The 20,104-nt window shown below is 37.7% G+C and overlaps 1 protein-coding gene across 1 annotated transcript in view; it reads right to left on the bottom strand.

Moving 5' to 3' along the window:
- The window catches only part of PRDM5 (PR/SET domain 5), a 256,431-nt gene that overhangs the window by 85,058 nt on the left and 151,269 nt on the right, over positions 1-20,104 (bottom strand). Inside the window, 1 exon segment of the mRNA XM_070047669.1 lies at positions 1,349-1,442. Coding sequence (XP_069903770.1) covers positions 1,349-1,442 — 94 coding nt within the window.

The following is a 20,104-nucleotide window of genomic DNA, read 5'->3' as shown; positions in this document are numbered from 1 at the left end:
GTATTTTAGACATTTTCACTTGACTAGAGACAATTTCTTGTGAGATACTGCTCTGTCCAGCCAACTGTCAAGCTTGATTAATGGTTCTGCTTTCTTTGGAAATATTAAAGGTTTTTAAGCAGCAGTAGAACTTTGTGTTTAGAGAATTCTTTACTGATTAAGCAACTCAAAAGGAATGGATGAAACACAATTCCTTCTTTAACATGGATGCAGTAGTGTAGTAAGTCTCTGGTTACTTCAGCATCTGAGCAGAGAACTCACTTGATGACTCAGCATGCCAATAACATTTTCTTTTTCACAATAAAGTGATGTTCTTCAGTGATGTGACTATAAATTCTACTTAAAAGGGAGAAGGGGCTGGCATTGTGGTGCAGCGGGTAAAGTGGCCACCTGCAATGCTGGCATCCCATACGGGCGCTGATTCAAGATCTGCTACACCTCTTCTGATCCAGATCTTTGCTAAATGGCTTAGGAAAGCAATGGAAGATTGCCCAAGTCCTTGGGCCCCTGCACCTACGTGGGAGACCTGGAGGAAGCTCCTGGCTCCTGGCTTTGGATTGGCACAGCTTTGGCTGTTGCGGCCAATTGGGGAGTGAACCAGTGGATGGAAGACCTCTCACTCTCTCTGTTTCTCCTTCTCTCTGTAATTCTGACTTTCAAATAAATAAATAAATCTTTAAAAAAAATAAAATAAAAGGGGAAAGAAGCTCTCGGTGTAACTGGTAGACTGTCATGTGTGCTTATGTAAAACTTAGTCTAAAAGAAAAACATTCCCCTCCTGAAAGAAGTAAGAAATTAAAGGCAGAGTCGTGAGTTGGAAAGCAGCTGTCAGAGAACTGGATGCTAGGCAGCAGCACTGACATGCCCTGTGGAAGTCTCTGGGCTTCTCTGAGTCTCAATGTTTTCAATTCCTCTCAAATTAAAGCATAAAATTAGATATCCTTCCCAACTCTAAAGGTTTGTGAGTAAAATTATGCCAGAGAGCTTCAAGTTTTAAAGTGTCAAACATGTTTCCTTGGCAATGCACTTAAAAGAAAACAAGAATATCTGTTTTAAAACAAAGTTCAAAGATACCTTTTAATTATAGTTAATATTTTAAATAAAACTCATAAATAATGGGAATAAATGACATAGAATGAAATGCCTCAAAATGAGTAAGCTTACTGTGGAAAAATGAAAAGCTAAAGCAAGAAAAGTTGAAAGGCAGAATTAGCAGTCATTTTTTATGTTTAAAAGCAGACTATATAACCACTTTTAGATATACTTCTTGGATGCCTACACTGTCAAGCATTTTTAAGAACAAAGTGTGATATTCCTTTTTGTTTCAACTACCTGAACTGGGACTTACTGTTGTGTATTAGCAGGTGTCTCTGCAAGGAAAATGGAGTCCGGAACAAAGCTTTACATTCTTCACATTGGAACGGTCTCTCCTCAGAGTGAGTCTGCAAAGACAGTGTGAGAGAGAGGAATTAGAATCAGCTCAACATTGCAATAACTGGAACTCAGAATCATGATGCCGAAGAGCTAAAGGGGGCAAGAGTGGCATTATGTGCAGTGGTTAAAACATCGCTTCAGATGCCTAGGGCAGAGTCCTGGCTCCACATATGCTTTGAGGTTCCTGCTAATGTTCAACCTGGGAGGCAACGGGTGATGGCTCCAGTAGCTTGGTTCCTGTCATCCATATGGGACGCCTAAATTGAGTTCTGGAGTCCTAACTTTGACCTGACCCAGTTCCAGCCATTTGTGGGTGTTTAGGGAATGAACCAGCAAATATGAGATCTCTATCTCTATCTCAGTCTCTCTCTGTGACTTTCAAGTAAAAGAAACTGTGTTTTTTTTTTTTTTTCAAAAAAAGATAAAGAACGGTGGATAGTCAATATCTTTGCTTCCTCTGCTGACATCCTACCACAACTGTAATAACAAATATTCTGCATTCACAGGAGAAAAATCATTGTGTTGTCAAACTATCACATTACTTAAATGTTTGATAAATAGCATAGGAAATTGTTCCTATTATCTCAAAATGCTGATCTGAAAACACACTGAAAATTTTCCAGACCTGGTTGGCAGTGTAACTTCTCTAAAGACCAGTCTTCTGCTATCACTGGCCAGGCTTGACTTATTCTGGTACAGAAGTTGCAACACAGACAAAGACAGTTAAAAGAATCAACTTTACTAATACCAAATAATATTTACCCTGGGTGCTGCTTTTCCCCTAAATTACGAGAGAATATTTACTCATGCTATAAATTAACCTTAGAAAACATTCATTAAGTACTTAATTTATGTCAAATGTTATACTTTACATGAAGTATTCCACTTAATTCCATCAGTAAGTAACTAATGAGCTAAATATTATCACTGTCCCATTTTACAGAGTCTGAAAAAGTTCCAGTGACTTGACAAAAATAAACAGTCACAGCAAGCACTATTGAACACTATGGTACATAACAAATAAAAATATCTTGATAATAAGAAACAGTAGAATACCACAGCTGGATCTAAAAACCAAAATCAAAACAATAAAACAAAATACAACGTAAAAAGCTTATTCAATTCACCTTTTTCCTTAGACATCCATATAAAACCATTTGGTGCCAATCAGTGAATCCTATTCTACCATGGATGTCAAGATAATAAGGATCATAAACACAAAGAAAAAATAACTAAAAGTGGACTATGCTCTCCTAATCCAATATAACAAATCACAGCTGATGAGTTTTTATGATATATGTGGTGTAAAGATAAAGGGAATAATTTAAAAGTAAGTCAGTTTACTCATAGCATACTGACTTGCATATATTCATAATTAAATAGACATTACAATATTCAAGGAACAAGCACTATCTATTCACATAATGTTGGTGAGAAAGGGATTATCATGCTTCCTTTCAATTGTGAAAACCATAGAGAAAGGATGGATGGAATAAACATGTAAAGGCCAGGCAAAAGTATTCAAAAGCATTATTAGTCACAGAAATTAAGATGATAGCACAGAACACATAAATCAATAAACCAGAAAAAGTAGATTTCTTTCACCAGATAAAATATATTGTAATATAGGAAAATATGTCATTGCAAACTGGTAAGAGAAGACAGAAAGTATAATATACAGTAGTGAAGCAATGGTCTAAATATTAAAAAAAAATACAGTTTGCTTTATTACTCACCTCTTACTGCAGAAAAATGCCACATAAATACAGATCTTTTTTAAAAACTGAAGACTTAAAACCCTCAATGTACTACAAGAAAACATGAGTGAATTTTTAAATAATTTTTGAGTGAGGGAAAGCTTTGTAAGCATGGCAGGAAACCAGATATTCAGATAACACAGATAAATTTAAAACAGCAAACCAAAATTTCTTGGTGACAAATATTAGTAAGAAAGGAAAAGAACTCTATTAGAAAATGGTGGAAAATAACTCTCCATCAGTCTTCCTAAAATTTCATTCATCATATCTATGTCGTGTTCTTCCTGTCACTAAATGTTAGTCCTGTTTAGAAGCTGGGATTTGTCACCGAACAAGACAGACAAAGTCCCTGCTACCATGGAGCAATTATACCAGCAAGGAGAGAACAATTAACACATGGCCAGATCTGCACCATATCAGATAGGAACATATGCTAGGGAGTCCAAAAACCAGTTTTCAGAGAACGGGGTAGCCATTAAATAGGTATTCAAAGAAAGTCTATCTGACAGGTGACCTCTGAGAGAAGACCAGACAGATATGAAAGAGCAAAGGCAAATATTAGGATGACACTGAAAGGAAATGCCATGGAAGTGAGTGTGGTTAGAGCCAGCCATGAGGTACAGAGAAAGAAATGGAGAAATGGGGTCAGAGAAAAGGGAGACATGAAGAAGGAAAAGCAAATCATGACTGGCAAGGTTGACCGCAACAGGAATTATGTCTTTTACTCTGACAGATGGAAAAATCTCTGAAGGTTTCTGGGCAGGAGACTGGCATGACTCACCTGACATTCAACAAGACGCCCTGATGGCCACGTGTATAACAGGTTGTGATGGACAACAGAAACCAGAGAAATGATAGCAATAAACAAAGTGAGAAGTGATGAAGGCTTAGGCCAGGGTGAAAGCCACAGACATGAAGAAACATAAGTTTACATAAAGTACTAATATTTAAAGCCATGAATATAATGAAAGAAGGAAAAATTTAAAACAACAATACAACCTGTGATCCACCAGATTGCCAGAAATAAAGTAAATGGACATCATTCAGGGTTGATGAAAAGTAAGAACAATTACTAGAAGCAGAGAGAGAGGTGTAAGGAACAGAGGAAGTTGGGATAAAAAAGAAACAGGGGAAGCTGGGTGTGGTTAATTATGACAAACATATTAAGATAAGATGTTAATAATAGGTGAAGCTGGGGTGTGGTTTATAGATTGTGACAAATATATCCTACTAATATAAGATGTTAACATTTGGAAAGCTGGGTGTGGGGTTTATGGGGAAATTTTTGTTTTGTAAACTTAAGGACATCTCATATATTACATGGGAATGGAAAATTTCTGAGTTCTGATGTGGCTGTATGTACCAAAATAAAAAAATGTGCATATTCCTTGACTGACCAATTTCCTTGTAGACACACACTTGACCAGTTTTTGAACAAAGTTTTTTTCTTTTTTATAAAAAGGAAAATTTCTAAATGTCCAAAAAAGATAACTTGGTCAACTATAGTGGATATTATGATATACTTTTAAATATATTAATATATATATCTTTGAAGTGGAAAATGAGCCATAACATACTTTGAATGTCAAAAGCAGAATGAAAAACATTATGTACAGAATGCCATTTAAGCTCTCTACACATCCTGAGGTAGAGTAGAATCAAGGAGGTGATTTACGAAACACAGAGAGGGACTTTCATAAGAAAGCGGAGAATGATATTTGACACAATGCTTGTTTTCTTATTCACACATTTCTTTGATGTTTAAATTTTCTACAAGGAGTAAATAACATTATAAAAGGAAAAAAATTTTAGAGCACCAAGACTGGAACACAGCATTATTTTAATCTCCAAAAGGTACTATATTTCACTCTCATTCTGTTTCTTTTTCCAAATCTAGAATTTAAAAAATTGGAAATGACTTAGTAGTTTAATTATGAATTAACTTGGGACAGCATATTGCCGTTCAACTATGTTAAGCAAAAGCTATAACATCTGGATATTGGTATCATATTTTCAAAATATCAGTATCATGTTTTAAGAAGTAAGCTATTAGTGCATAGCCAGTTGAATAAATAGTTTTATCAAAAAAGATTCCAACACCACCATCTGGGTTGGGATGACATGAATTGTGAATTTTTTTTAAGTTTCATTTACTTACTTACTTGAAAGCCAGAGCAAGAGATAGAGACAGAGAGAGAAAGGAGAGAGCGCACTTTCATTTACTGGCTCACTCCCCAAATGGTCACAATGGCCAGGGCTGGGACAGGCAGAACAGGATGCCAGGAACTCCTTCCTGGTCTCCCACATGGAGGAAGGGCCCAAGTTCTTGGGCCAACATCTGCTGCTTTCCAAGGTGTGTCAGCATTAGCAATGAGCTGGATTGGAAGAAGTGCAATTTGCACTCAAACCAGAGCTCCAAAATGGGACATGGCATCCTAAACCGCAGCTTAATTCACTGTGCCATGTTGCTGTCCCTGACTTAATGAAAATCTTAGCAAAGAATCTACATATTCAATAGACAAAAGACCCTAAAAGGCTGTGTTATGTAAGGAAGGTGCATATCATGGACAGTGGATTTCTGTGTCCAAGATACAATATATTTTATAAGTACCAGATTAAATGAAGCTTTTGAAAAGGTGTCTTATCCTTCCATTGTTCAAATGTAATCAATGGCAAACTAGTCACTCATTTATTAATCGAGTAATCTTTGTGCTATAGAACATTTCCTGATTTAAATGCCAAGTCCATGGACAAGTACTAAGAAATATATCTCATATGCCAAGTCTTTTTATGCATTAAGTCTCATTACTGTCTCATTACTGTCGCAGATATAGAAAACACACAAGAAAAGTTATTACATCAGAACATCTATTAAAATGTCTCAAAAATGATGCAGAAAGTTTTGGCATAATGAACAATAATTATCAAGTTGATACATTTCTAGCCACATTGATCAAATATTACTTACAAGAGAACAGAATAAAATTTTCAATAGGATCACTCATAATCCAAAATTATAACCCTGACTAGTCGGAATAGACATCACTCTATAGTAACAGGATTTACTAGTAATGATATTTTTTCCTTTGGATTCTGTGAAAGCAAGAAAGATAAAAAATTACAAGAAATAACTAAAAAAAGCAAATCTGGGGGCCACCTTTGTGGCATAGTATGCTAAGCCTCTGCCTGAGGCACCTGCATCTTATGGGCACTGGTTCACATCCTAGCTGCTCCTCTTCCAATCCAGCTCACTGCTTAATGGCCTGAGAAAGCAGTGGAAGATGGCTTGGGTCCATGCTTGGGCCCCTGCATCAATGTGAAAGATCCAGAAGAAGCTCCTGGCTCTCAGTTCCGAATCGGCCCAGCTCTGGCTGTTACGGCCATTTGGGGAGTGAACCAGTCAATGGAAGACCTTTCTGTCTGTCTGTAACTCTACCTCTCAAATAAAATAAATAATTTTTTAACAGGCAGAGTTAAACAGTGAGAGAAAGAGAGAGACAGAGAGAAAGGTCTTCCTTTTTCTGTTGGTTCACCCCGTAAATGGCTGCCATGGTCAGCGCGTTGTGGCTGGCGCGCTGTGCCGATCCGAAGCCAGGAGCCAGGTGCTTCCTCCTAGTCTCCCATGCAGGTGCAGGGCCCAAGCACTTGGGCCATCCTCCACTGCCTTCCCAGGCCACAGCAGAGGGCAGACTGGAAGAAGAGCAACCGGGACATAATCCGGTGCCCCAACTGGGACTAGAACCCGGGGTGCTGGTGCCACAGGCAGAGGATTAGCCAAGTCAGCCGCAGCGCTGGCCTAAATAAATAATTTTTTAAAAAAAGAAGAAAAAAAATTGGGGGAAAATGTTTGAGATGTTTTTCAGAACTATTATTTTTTTAAAAAAAAATATTTACTTGCAGATAGAGGAGAGACAGACAGAGAAAAATCTTCCATCTACTGGCTCACTCCCCAAACGGCTGTAACAGCCAGGACAGGGCCAGGCTGAAGCCAGGAGCCAAAAGCTTCCTCTTGGCTCCCACAAAGGTGCCAGGGGCGCAAGCACCTGAGCCATCTTCTGTTGCCTTCACGGGTGCACTAGTAGGCATCTGGATCAGAAGTTGAGTGAACAAGTGCCCACAGGGGAATGCCAGCATAGCAGGTGGCATCTAACCCGCTATGCCAGGAAGCATCCCCAGAACTAATCTTTTCTTAAAAAAGTTTTGTGGGGCTGGTATTGTGGTTAATATGTTTCTTGAAACATTATGTCTCAGAAAATTGGTTCATGTCATGGAAGATCTGCTTTGGACCGAGCTTCTTGCTAATACACTTGGAAAGGCAGTGTAGGACGGCCCAAGCTTTTAGGACCCTGCCACCCGCATGGAGTTCCAGGCTTCTGAATTTGGCCTGGCCAAGACTTGACTTTTGTGGCCATTTAGAGAGTGAACCATAGGTGAAAAGATTTCTTTCTGCCTCTCTTCTCTGACACTCTGCCTTTTCAAATGAAATAAAAATAAAATGAATCTTTAAACGAAAATTTTGTTATGGAAAATTCAAATCTGCATATCAAAAATACATTAATGTCACATTGGACTATACAGTAAACTTAAAGCTACATAAAATGTGTGGTATCTGGCTGTCTACAAGGTGTGTGGATTGAAACTTTACTTTCAGATTTGTAACTGGTTTCTTAAAAAGGCTTCTTCCTCACAAAAATAAACTGCAATGAAGAGATACTGACAAATACAGTCCCTTTTAGCTTCAGTACACTGATGAGTAGCTTATGCTACATGACTAAGTGAAGACTAGAACATTTATGAGATTATCAAGTCTAACCTTTCCACTGCTTGCAAGTCACAACTCCATTAGCACAAAGCCAGGAACCAATGAAGCCAACTACTGAGTTCCCATACCCTAAAATATGCCCTAATCAGAGCAAAGGGAATTTGCTAAGAGGTACCCCAGATGTTCAGAAGAACCCAGGGAAGGTAGCAATACAGATTCCTGCTCAAGCAGTTTTCTCTTCTACAACACTGCTAAAAATGGTATCTTTTATCTCAGATGAAGAGCATACTTCTAAAAAACACTGCTTTGAACAAGCACCTCACCTAGTGGGCTGGCTGATCTGACCATTAGCTAGGTTCTGCATATTGACAATGATCACTATTTACTACTACTAACTCAGAGCCACACAGAACAAGTTCATTTTCTCTTCCACAACGTTCTTTTAACAAGTAGCAACAGCAACCCTGTCACTTCACAGAATTGTCAAGATAACAGACACCTGCAGCTTTACTCCTGAAGGTACACAAGTTAACTTCAAAAAGTTTGTGGAGAATGGAATCACAATAACTTTCTTTTGGTACAAAAAATTTTTTACACACAAGCATAGGAGGGATTGTCAAAAATTTCATGGGAAATGAATATTTTTAAAACCTACACATGGATTCCAGTAAAGTTTTGCACCAAAACAAACTTACTTCAAGTTTTCACACGTAGGAGTAGTTAGCAGATTTTTCTGCATAAAGATAGGCACTGTGATTCTCCCCTACTGAACAAATTTTCTTCTAGGCAGGATGGCCAAATATACTGATAATTTTTCATTGAGATTTGTGTGCCACTCATAGAGAAACAAGCACAGATTCCTCAAGTAAAAACAAATAATGAAACGGTTTTCATCTTATCAAAAAAATCATATTATCTAAACATTAATACCTGATCTTGATGAGGAAATAGCTTTATATATTAAAATCTAACATTTTTACAGATGCAAAGATGATAATAGAATTTCTAACAATAGGTGAATACTAGGCTATGGGGAAGAGAGAGAGAGAGAGAATACTGAAGTGTGTATGTGTATGTATATGTTAGCCACCACCCAATGATCTTCAGTGTCAACACTGCCAGAGGATATACTGTTAATCATAAAAATTAAGCCATTTTTCAAGATAAATGCAGTTGTAAACTGAAATAAAGCAATCAGTTTAGATCACTTTCTAACTTTAAATATAAAACATCCAAGATGGAGTATTAGGTGAAATCCTATTTTCTCCTGCAAATACTGCACTTTAGCATATTTTAATTACAATATTCAGTCCCCACATGAACATTTCTAATTTAAATTGGTTCAGGTTTGTGAAATTTTCTGGTATGGTACAGATTGTGATGTAAGTAACAAGAGTATCTCTTATCCAAATGTGTGTTAATTTTCCATTTAATTTAACTGACTTCTAAAATTATATTTCCTACTCACTAAGATTGCAGCCTCATTTAAAATTCACTCCGATTTGCGTGTTGAAGTTTCATCCTAGCGCACTTTTTGCCCTCACGCAAAATTACTCTCATCTGCTATGATACTTGAGGCATACTCTTTAAAGTTTTCATCTTTGCTTACTAGGACAAGCCCTTCCCACATCTTCTGGATCTTGGTATCCTATCTAAGATGTTCCCCAGTCTTCTTTCATGCAATCATCTAATTAAAACTGTGGGGTAAGAAGTGAGTCCACCACGTTTGGTAGCATTTTTAATACACGATATTGATTTCCAGGAAGATAAAAAAAGAAGCCAAGGTTGAAAATTTATTAATTTATCTAAAGCATCATGTAAAAGAAATTTGAAAAAGAGAAACTATAAGAGTCCTTGTTCAACCAATATTAAAATACCCTATATACTGTAATTTCTAAGACAACTTGATATTGCAAGAAAACAGAGATTATGTGGAGCAGAAGATCATCCAAAAATAGACTTTAATAGAATATCAGGGGGTCCTATGATGGCAGTAGAGCAACAGGCTGATCCGAGTCATGAGGTGCAAAATAGATAGCTAAAAAGGAGAGAAAATACATGCTGGAGATAAAGCCATGGGAAATCTGTACCAGGAGAGCAACAGAGACTGGGAAGGTCCATGCTGAAAGAATAAATAAGAATGGGAAGCAAGTGGCAGAGGCTTGGACCAGGGAGGTTGGCACCAGCCCCCAGCGGACAAGGTGAGATTGGAAATAGTGGGTCCATGGAGCTGCAAACAGCAGCAGGAGGGAAAGCTTGGAGAACTGTTTTTGTAGTTCCATGTGGGAAAAAAGAGAAGGTATAGAGAAACAGCAGAGAGGTCTGGCACACCCCTCTCCACTTCCCTCCTCCCCCAGGACCTGCAGCCAGCTGAGAGAAGCCATTTTGTTTGTTTACATATTTGAATGTGGGCAGGTGACTGTCCCCTTTGCCTTCTGTGCACATGCCCATAAATACCACACCCCCAACCACCTCACCACACCCCCAACCCAAGAAAGGGGACCACAAAATTTCAGAATAATCTCTTCCATACCACACAAAGCAATACAAAAAGGAGAAGTCCTGAATATTGAAAACTCAAGCCTGCTCCATCCACCATTGAGAAGAGAGCCAGGATGCAGGAGGCAAGGCTCCTGCTTCCACTTGCAATGCACTGCAGCTCATAATGGAAAGAAACCTCACCACAAGAAAATCTCCACAGCTTAGAGGTATAGCTCATTACGAAGGACAATATAACCCTGATCACAACAGAGACTAACACTGGAGCATCCTGCAACTGTGAGGAAAAGGGTGGGTTACACCAACAGAAGTGAACAACTTCCTCTAAACAAACAAAAAAAAAAAAACAGAGAGAAGATACAAAACCCCATGGGGGCCTTATATTAGATACCTGCTCCATCATGGAATACTGAACAGAGCACCCAGGCCACATCCAACACAGACCACTTAGAACTCACTGAAAGTATAGACATCCCACTAAATCACAAAGACACAAATTAAAGAGAAAAGCAACCAGACCAAAAAAAAAAAAAAAAAAAAAAAAAGAAAAAAGAAAGAAAAGAAAAGAAAAAGAAAAAATACACAAATTGCAGAAAAACAAAAAATCCTAAACAAGAATAAGGAAGACACTGTGAGCCCCCTAAAGGAACACTACAACTCTTCAATAATCGAAAGTGAAGATGAAGAGATCGAGGATATACTGGAAATGGAATTTAGAAAATTAATCATCAGATTACCCAGAGGCAATCAGCAGCAAATTCATGATCTAAATGAAAAGTACTCCCAAGAAATTGAGATATTAAAGAGAAGTTAGAATTAAACACTAGAAGTAAATAATTCAATAGATCAAATAAAAAATGCAGTGGAAATCCTAACAATAGATAGGTGATACAGAAGAAAGAATATCAGAACTAGAAGACAAATTTCTGGAAACATTAGTCAGACCAAAAAAAAATAAATAAAGAAATTAGAAAACTAAAAAATCTGTTGGAAATATAAAAGATAATGTCAAACGACCCAACATATGGATCCTTGGAATTCCAGCAGGCATGGAAAGAGAGAAAGGATTAGAAGGCCTTCTTAAGGAAATAATAACAGAACATTTCCCCAAGCTGGAGAAAGAGAGACATCCAAGTAGAGGAAGTCACAGAACTCCCAATAGACACTACCAGAAAAGATCTTCACTACAACACATGATAGTAAAGTTCTCCACAGTAAAACATAAAGAAAAGATCTTAAAATGTGCACAAGAGAAATGCCAGATCACATTCAGAGGAAACCCAATTAGATTCACTGCAGACTTCTCAACATAAATCCTACAGGCAAGGAGAAAATGGCAAGATATAATCCAAGTCCTAAGACAAAAAGACTGTCAACCAAGAATACTATAACCTGCAAAGCTCTCATTTATGAATGAAGGAAAAATAAATATCTCCCACAACAAATAGAACTTGAAACAGTTTGTAACTACCTGCCCAGCCCTAGAAAAGATGCTCAAGGAAGTGCTACACAGAGATACACAGAAACAGGAACACTACCACAAAAGAAGGTGATCACATCAAATGACCAGTAAAAGTTTAAAGGAAACCCAAAGTGAAAAATCAGGACTATTAACTGAAATATGGCAGGGCAAAGTAGGTAATAAACAATAGTGACCCTGATTGTAAATGGTCAAAACTCTCCAGTTAAAAGACACAGACTGGCTGAATGGATTAAAAAAGAAAACTCATCTTTTTTTCTGCCTACAAGAAACTCATCTCACCAACAAAGATGCATACACACTGAAAGTGAAAGGATGGAAAAAGATATTCCATGATAATAGAAACCAAAGTAAACTGGTGTAGCCATCCTAATACCAGACAAATTAGATATTAACACAAAAACTATTAAAAGAGACAAAGAAGGACACTATATAATGATTAAAGGAGCAATTCAACAGGGAGATGTGACTATTATAAATGTATATGCAGCTAATTGCAGGGCACCTAGCTATTTAAAAGAAATGTTAAAGGATTTAAAGGGAGATATAGACTCAAGTACAAAAATAATGGGGGACTCCAATACCCCATTTTCAGCAATGGACAGATCAACTAGACAAAATCAACAAGGAAAAAACAGAGTTAATCGACAATATAGACCAAATATAACTAACAGGGATCTACAGAGCTTTCTACCCTACAGCCACAGAATACACATTCTTCTCACCAGCACATGGATCTTACTCTGAGATTGACCACATGCTAGGCCATAAAGCAAGTCTCAGCAAATTCAAAAAAAATGAAATCATACCATGCATCTTCTTGGACCACAATGCAATGAAGCTGGAAATCAGCAACTCTGGAATCTCTAAAACATATGCAAACACAAGGAGAATGAACAACATGCTCCTGAATGAACAGTGGGTCATACAAGAAATTAAAAAGAAATAAAAAAAATTTCTAGAAACAAATGAAGACAACAAGTCATCAAATCAAAACTTATGATATACAGGAAAAGCACTGTTAAGAGGAAGGTTTATAGCAATTGGTGCCTACATCAAGAAATTGGAAAGGCACCAAATAAATGAGCTATCAATACATCTAAAGGATCTAGGAAAAACAATAGTAAATCAACTCTAAAACTAGTAGGAGAAAAGAAATAATTAAAATTGGAAAAGAAATCAACAAAACTGAACACTCTCCCAAAAAAAAAAAAAAAAAAAAAAGATCAGCAAAACAAAGACCAGGTTTTCTGAAAAAATATACAAAATTAAAACACCATTGGCCCAACTAACCAAAACAAGAAGAGAGAAGACCCAAATCAATAAAATCAGAGATGAAAAAGGAAACATAACAACAGACATCAGAAATAAAAAGAATCAACAGATTACTACAAAGAGCTGTATGCCAACAAACTGGAAAACCTAGAAGAAATGGATAGATTCCTGGAAACATACAACTTACCTAAATTGAGCCATGAAGACACAGAAAAACCTAAACAGACCCATTCCCAAAATGGAAATTCAATCAGTAATAAAGAACCTCCCCACAAAGAAAAGCCCAGAATCAGATGGCTTCACTGTTGAATTCTACCAGAAATTTAAAGAAAAACTAACTGCAATTCTTCTCAAGTAATTCAAGTAATTAAAAACAGTTGAAAGACAGGGAAAAATCCCAAATTCATTCTACAAAGACCACATCACCTTAATTCCTACATCCAGAAAAGACACAACAGTGAAACAGAACTACAGACCAATCTCCCTGATGAACATAGACACAAAAATGCTCCAAAAAAATCTGGCCAATCAAATCCAACACATCAGAAAGATCATTCACTTGGACCAAGTCTGATTTATCCCTGGTATGAAGGAATGTTTCAACAGTCCAAAAGCAAACTATCTAATACATCATATTAACAAACTGAGGAATAAAAACCATATTATCATCTCGATAGATGCAGAGAAAGCATTTGATAAAATACAACACTCTTTCATGATGGAAACTATAAGCAAATTGGATATAGCAAGAACATTTCTCAATGCAATCAAGGCAATTTATGACAAACCCATGGCCAGTATCCTATTGAATGGGGAAAAATTAGAAGCATTCCCACTGAGATCTAAAACCAGAAAAGGATGCCCACTCTCAACATCGTTATTCAATACAGTCCTGACGAAAGAGCTAAAATCAATCCCTGGAGCAAGGATAGTCTCTTCAACAAATGGTGTGGGGGAAATTGGATTTTCACATGCAGGAGTATGAAGCAGGACCCCTACCTTAGAGCTTCCCCAAAAACCCACTCAAAATGGATTAAAGATCTAAATCTACTACCTAATGTCATCAAATTATTAGAGAACATTGGGGAACCCCTGAAAGATATTGGTACAGGCTAAGAGTTCTTGGAAAATACCCGAGGAGCTCAGGCAATCAAAGCCAAAATTAACAACTGGGATTACATCAAATTGAGAAGCTTCTGTACTGCAAAAGAAATACTCAGGAAAGTGAAGAGACAACTGACAGAATGGGAGAAATTATTTGCAAACTATCCAATTGACAAAGGATTAATAACAAGAATCTATAAAGAGTTCAAGAAACTCAACAACAACAAACCAAACAACCTAGTCAAAAAAATGGGCAAAGGAACTGAACAGACATTTATCAAGGGAGGAAATTCAAATGGCCAATAGACACATCAAACAATGCTCAGGATCCTTAGCCATCAGGGAAATGCAAATCAAAACGAAAATAAGGTTTCACCTCACCCCAGTTAGAATGGCTTTCATATAGAAATCAATAAACAACAAATGCTGGTGAGGATGTTGGAGAAAAGGTAACCTAATCCACTGTTGGTGGGAATGTAAACTGGTAAAACCACTATGGAAGACAGCATGGATATACCTAAGAAATCTGAATATAGACCTACCATAAGAGCCAGCCATCCCACTCCTGAGAATTTAACCAAGGGAAATGAAATCAGTATATGAAAGAATTATCTGCACTCTCATATTTATTGCAGTTCATTTCACCATAGCCAAGACATGGAATCAACCTAAATGCTGTCAACCAAATAGCAGATAAAGAATTTGTGGAATATGTACTTTACGGAATACTACACAGTGGTAAAAAAAAAATGAAATCCGGTCACTTGCAACAAAATGGATGAATCTGGAAAACATCATACTTAGCGAAATAAGCCATTCTGAAAGGAACAAATACCCTATGTTCCTCTGAGCTGTGATAATTAATAGAGCACCTAAAAGGCAATGTGTATAAGTGAAATTGACCATTTGAGAAGCAATGACTTGGACAGCCCTTATCTTGACTGTTGAGGAGCAGTTTTTTTTTTTCCTCTTTAATACTATTTCTTGAACTCTTTACTTAACATAGAGTTAATCATATGTGTATAAAGTCAAAAGAGGACAGATATCAGGGAAAATAAAAGTAGGAATAAGAGAGGGAGGAGGAAGTTTGTAACTATAAAGATGTATAGTTCTTCATACATTCCTACAAACTTACTTCTAAGGGTACACTTTAAAAACGTTTCATGGGAACCCAAATCCCATTAAGATATGTGGTAAAAATGTCATCTTATGTGTTGAAGTGATCATTTTAAGTGTTAGATTGATCATATAGATAGGATTAAGTATTTTTTTGACAGGCAGAGTCAGACAATGAGAGAGAGAGAGAGAGAGACAGAGAGAAAGGTCTTCCTTCCATAGGTTCACCCCCCAAATGGCCACTACGGCTGGGGCAGCATCGATCTGAAAGCAGGAGCCAGGTGCTTCCTCCTGGTCTCCCATGCGGGTGTAGGGCCCAAGCCCTTGGGTCATCCTTCACTGCCTTCCTGGGCCACAGCAGAGAGCTGGACTGGAAGAGGAGCAACAGAATCTGGTTCCCCAAGCAGGACTAGAACCTGGGGTGCTGGCACCACAGGTGGAGGATTAGCCAATTGAGCCGTACCGCCAGCCTAGGATTATGTATTAAAGGGATCATATAAATAAGATCAAGTGTCTGGTAATAATATATAGAATTAAAAAGGAGATATGTTCCAACATGGGAAGCAGTCCACACAGCAGACTCAGAATGACAATTGCTCTAAATAGCATTCTGTCCTCAGAATCAGCCCTTAAGGCATGTGGATCCGGCTGAAAAGCCCATGAGAGCATTTCAGGCATGGAAAGCCAAGGCACTGTGGCAAAAAAAAAAAATCCAACATGAAGGATCTCTGTGAGTGAGACCCCAGTGGAAAGAACTGCCATCTAAAAGGATGCACTTTTCTCTGAAGGAAGGAGAGAACTTCCACTTTGTTTATGGCCTTGTTTAAATAATGACAGATTCAAAAGGCTTCCATAGCCTTGGCAGCTCATGTTAAGAGCCTGAGGTGATCACTGGTGTCATACATAAGAGTGTTAATTGTTAAATTAACAACAGAAGTCACTGTGCACTTGCTTCCCATGCAGGACCTCTGTCCTCGGTGAATTCTACTATGAGAATTAACTGTAAAACTTGTTCTTTGTGTGTGTGTGTGCAAATTACTGAAATTTATACTTAGCATAGAGTTGGTCTTCTGTGTATAAAGTTAATTCAAAATGAATCTTAATGGAGAATGGGGCTGGGAATGGGAGAAGGAGGAGGAGGTGGGGTGGTGGTGAGTGGGCGGATATGGTGGGAAGAATCACTATATTCCTAATGCTGTACATTAAAGCTGCACTCATTAAATAAAAGATTTCTTTGGGGATAAAAAAAGAGACTATTAGAACTGAATTCACAGAGGGAGAGAGGGAGGGATGTCATTATATTTTTAGAATTGTATCTATGAACTATATTGAACCTGTTAAAAGCTGATTAAAAATTTTGAAAATTAAAAATATCTTAATGTAAAGTTCATTGTCAGGTTAGTATGAGATTTATGAATGCCACTATCTCTTCTCCTAACATTTCCCTCTAGTTTTAATTCTCAGGTTTGACATATACTTAGAGAGTAGGGAAGTATGTCATTAAAATGCAGTTATGGTCTCAAAGTGCCACTCTCCTTTTTGTTGCAAAGTGAAGTTTAGTGCTACAATTGCTGACTTTATCTACAAAATACATTGTGTTCCTGCTAACACTGCAAATTCCAAAGAGCAATGGACTGGTAACAGAACTCCATTCAGCATTAGAATTTTTAAGACAGTTCTGATGGCTGAATCTCTGCAACCTTTCCAAAGGTACCTCACTGGACAGCTTCACTAGGAAGTTGGGAGCTATGTAGCTCAGAAGGACTAAATGTATTGTAAACTCAGCTCATTAAGGGTGAATGGAAACTTCTGATTCAATAAAGGCAGTCAATGTCATCATGTTTATTAGGATGTTTTGAAGCCAGAAAATGCATTTAAAAGCACATTTTAAGAAGTCATAAGTCCCAATCTTTGCTTATCACAATTTAGTATAAATACTTTTGTACATCTTCTCTATGCATAATTAATTTAACTGTTACCATTTTAAGAAAATTAGACAAAGGTTCCTACTGCATCTCATGGTTCAAAATGATACAAAATGATATCAAAGTATTATGCACTTGGTGAATCTTCACATAATAAACAGAGAGAACTAAACATTGATTTTAATTTTATCACAGCAAGTTTACCAATATTCAATCAAAATAAGAATATGAAAGGAAGAGAGAGAAGGAAGAAAGGGGGGAATATGGGTAGGAGGGAGGTAGGGGAGGGAAGAAGCATTGTGTTCCCAAATCTGTATATATTAAATGCATGAAGCTGTATTCCTTAAACAAAATTCAAAAAATTTAAACATCCGTAAGTTTAATGGCTATCAAGACAAAACTTGATAGCCTTTCTTCTTCTTTTCAGAGTTATATTTTCTACTAAAGCTTAAATATAAAAATAATAATATCAGTAGTTTTATAAATCAATATCTTATTACAAAAATAAATTGATGGACTAAAATACTAACAACAACAACAAAAAGAAGTTAACTGGAGCCAATGTTATGGCACAGCAGGTAAAGGCTAAGGTACCCAGCTGCTCCACTTCAGATCCAGCTTTCTGCTAGTGTGTCTGGGAAAGCAGTGGAGCACAGTCCAAGTGCTTAGGCCCCTGCACCTATATGGGAGACCCCAAGGAGGCTCCAAGCTCCTAGTTTGGGCCTGGCCCAGCCTTGGTCATTGTGGCCATTTGGGGAGTCTCTCTTTCTGTCTCCCTCTCTCTGTAATCTGCCTTTCAAATAAATGAATAAATGTTTAAAAAAAAGTTAGCCGGCGCCGTGGCTCAATAGGCTAATCCTCCACCTTGCGGCGCCGGCACACTGGGTTCTAGTCCCGGTTGGGGCGCCGGATTCTGTCCCGGTTGCCCCTCTTCCAGGCCAGCTCTCTGCTATGGCCAGGGAGTGCAGTGGAGGATGGCCCAGGTGCTTGGGCCCTGCACCCCATGGGAGACCAGGAAAAGCACCTGGATCCTGGCTCCTGCCATCGGATCAGCGCGGTGCACCGGCTGCAGCGGCGGCCATTGGAGGGTGAACCAACGGCAAAGGAAGACCTTTCTCTCTCTGTCTCTCTCTCTCACTGTCCACTCTGCCTTCAAAAATTTAAAAAAAAAAAAAAAAAAGTTAACATAACTGTTAAGAACATGGATGAATATTTGCTAATCTTACAGTAACTAAGTTTTTTAAATAAAAATACAGGATTGGCATTTGGCACAGCAGTTTAAATCTTGCTTAGGACACCCACATCCCACATTGGAGTGTAGATGTGAGTCCCAACAACTCCACTTTCAAACCAGTTTCCCATTAATGCATCCCCAAAGAAAGCAGATGATGGCTCAAACACTTGGGAGCCTGCCACTCATGTGGGAGTCCCAGATGGAGTTCTGGGCTCCTGGCTTCAACCTAGTGCAACTGCGGATGTTGTGGGTACATGGGGAGTAAACCAGGTTATGGAAGTTCTCTCTCGGACTATCCCTTTCTGTCTCTCCTTCAAGTAAATAACATTAAGGATTTAAAAGAAAGAAAACACAAGCTATGAAGACTTAGAAGCAAAAAAAAAAAAAAAAAAAAAAAAAAAAAAAAAAAAAAAACCTTAATGTGTACTGTATTTGACAACATAAAAAGGGAGAATTTCTTTATTCAAAAGATTTAAATCGGCAGATGAGGGCAAGAATTAGAAACAAAGATAGCAAAGAATTAATATTCATAATATGTGTGAAGCTTCTAGAAACTAACAAGGCAGTTAGGTAGTCCAACAGAAAACTGGCAAAGGGTATATACAGAAACTTATCTGAAGGAATACAAATGGAAAATAAACTTACAAAAAGAAGCACAATTTTACCCATCATTGCTGAAACACAATAATAGTTGCTTTTCAGTTCTCAGCCTGACCAAAAAAAAAAAAGACTGATGAAACCAAATGTACAGAAAAGCAGGTGCTTTCATACACGGCTAAAAGAAAATAAAACTTTTTCAGAACGTTTTTAGGTAGGAGCAAGCAAAATCTAAAATAAAGTTACTATTTCACCCAGAAATTCCATACCTAAGATTTATTTGAAAAATACTCTTTACATAGTTATAAAGTTTTATGTAAAATGTGAGTCATTTTATATGAATCAACATGAAAAGCTCTCCATGGCATATATTAAGGCAAAGAGGCAAATTTCTCAAAGACACACATACGCATTTACTTTGAAATACACTTATCTTCCAGATGGGCGCCTGCAACCTTGTGTCTTTTCCCAAAGTAAAAGCAAAGGAATGCCCTCTTCCACAAAAATATCAGTATGAAATGTGGCTGTTACTGAAGATTTTTATTAGGAAATTAAGAAAGTGCCATGGATGTTAGAACATTTCACTTGAAAAGTCTCATCTACCACTTGTAACTCCTCTCAATGTCAAGCTCTGAGTGACATCTCTTTCCTTCTGTTCCACTCCAATGAGTATTTTCCAAGGTTCTGACACTCAACCCTCCTGACTCTCCCACCCAATAACCAGCAACTCACACTATTGTGAACTGAATAACTGCAGTGCACCAAAATTCAGTGGTGGAAATCCTAACTACTAATATGATAGTATTGCAAGACAGGGTATTTGGGTCATAAAGGTGGGACTGTCGTGAACATTAGTGCTCTTTCAAGAAGACCCTGGAGAGCCTGCAATTCTTATGTCTTAGCTCTATACCACTACTGAAT

This window comes from Oryctolagus cuniculus, chromosome 8, assembly GCF_964237555.1.
Source record: "Oryctolagus cuniculus chromosome 8, mOryCun1.1, whole genome shotgun sequence".
Lineage (NCBI taxonomy): Eukaryota > Metazoa > Chordata > Mammalia > Lagomorpha > Leporidae > Oryctolagus > Oryctolagus cuniculus.
The sequence above is the reverse complement of the archived record's forward strand: the minus strand, read 5'-3'. Positions and strand labels throughout refer to the sequence as shown.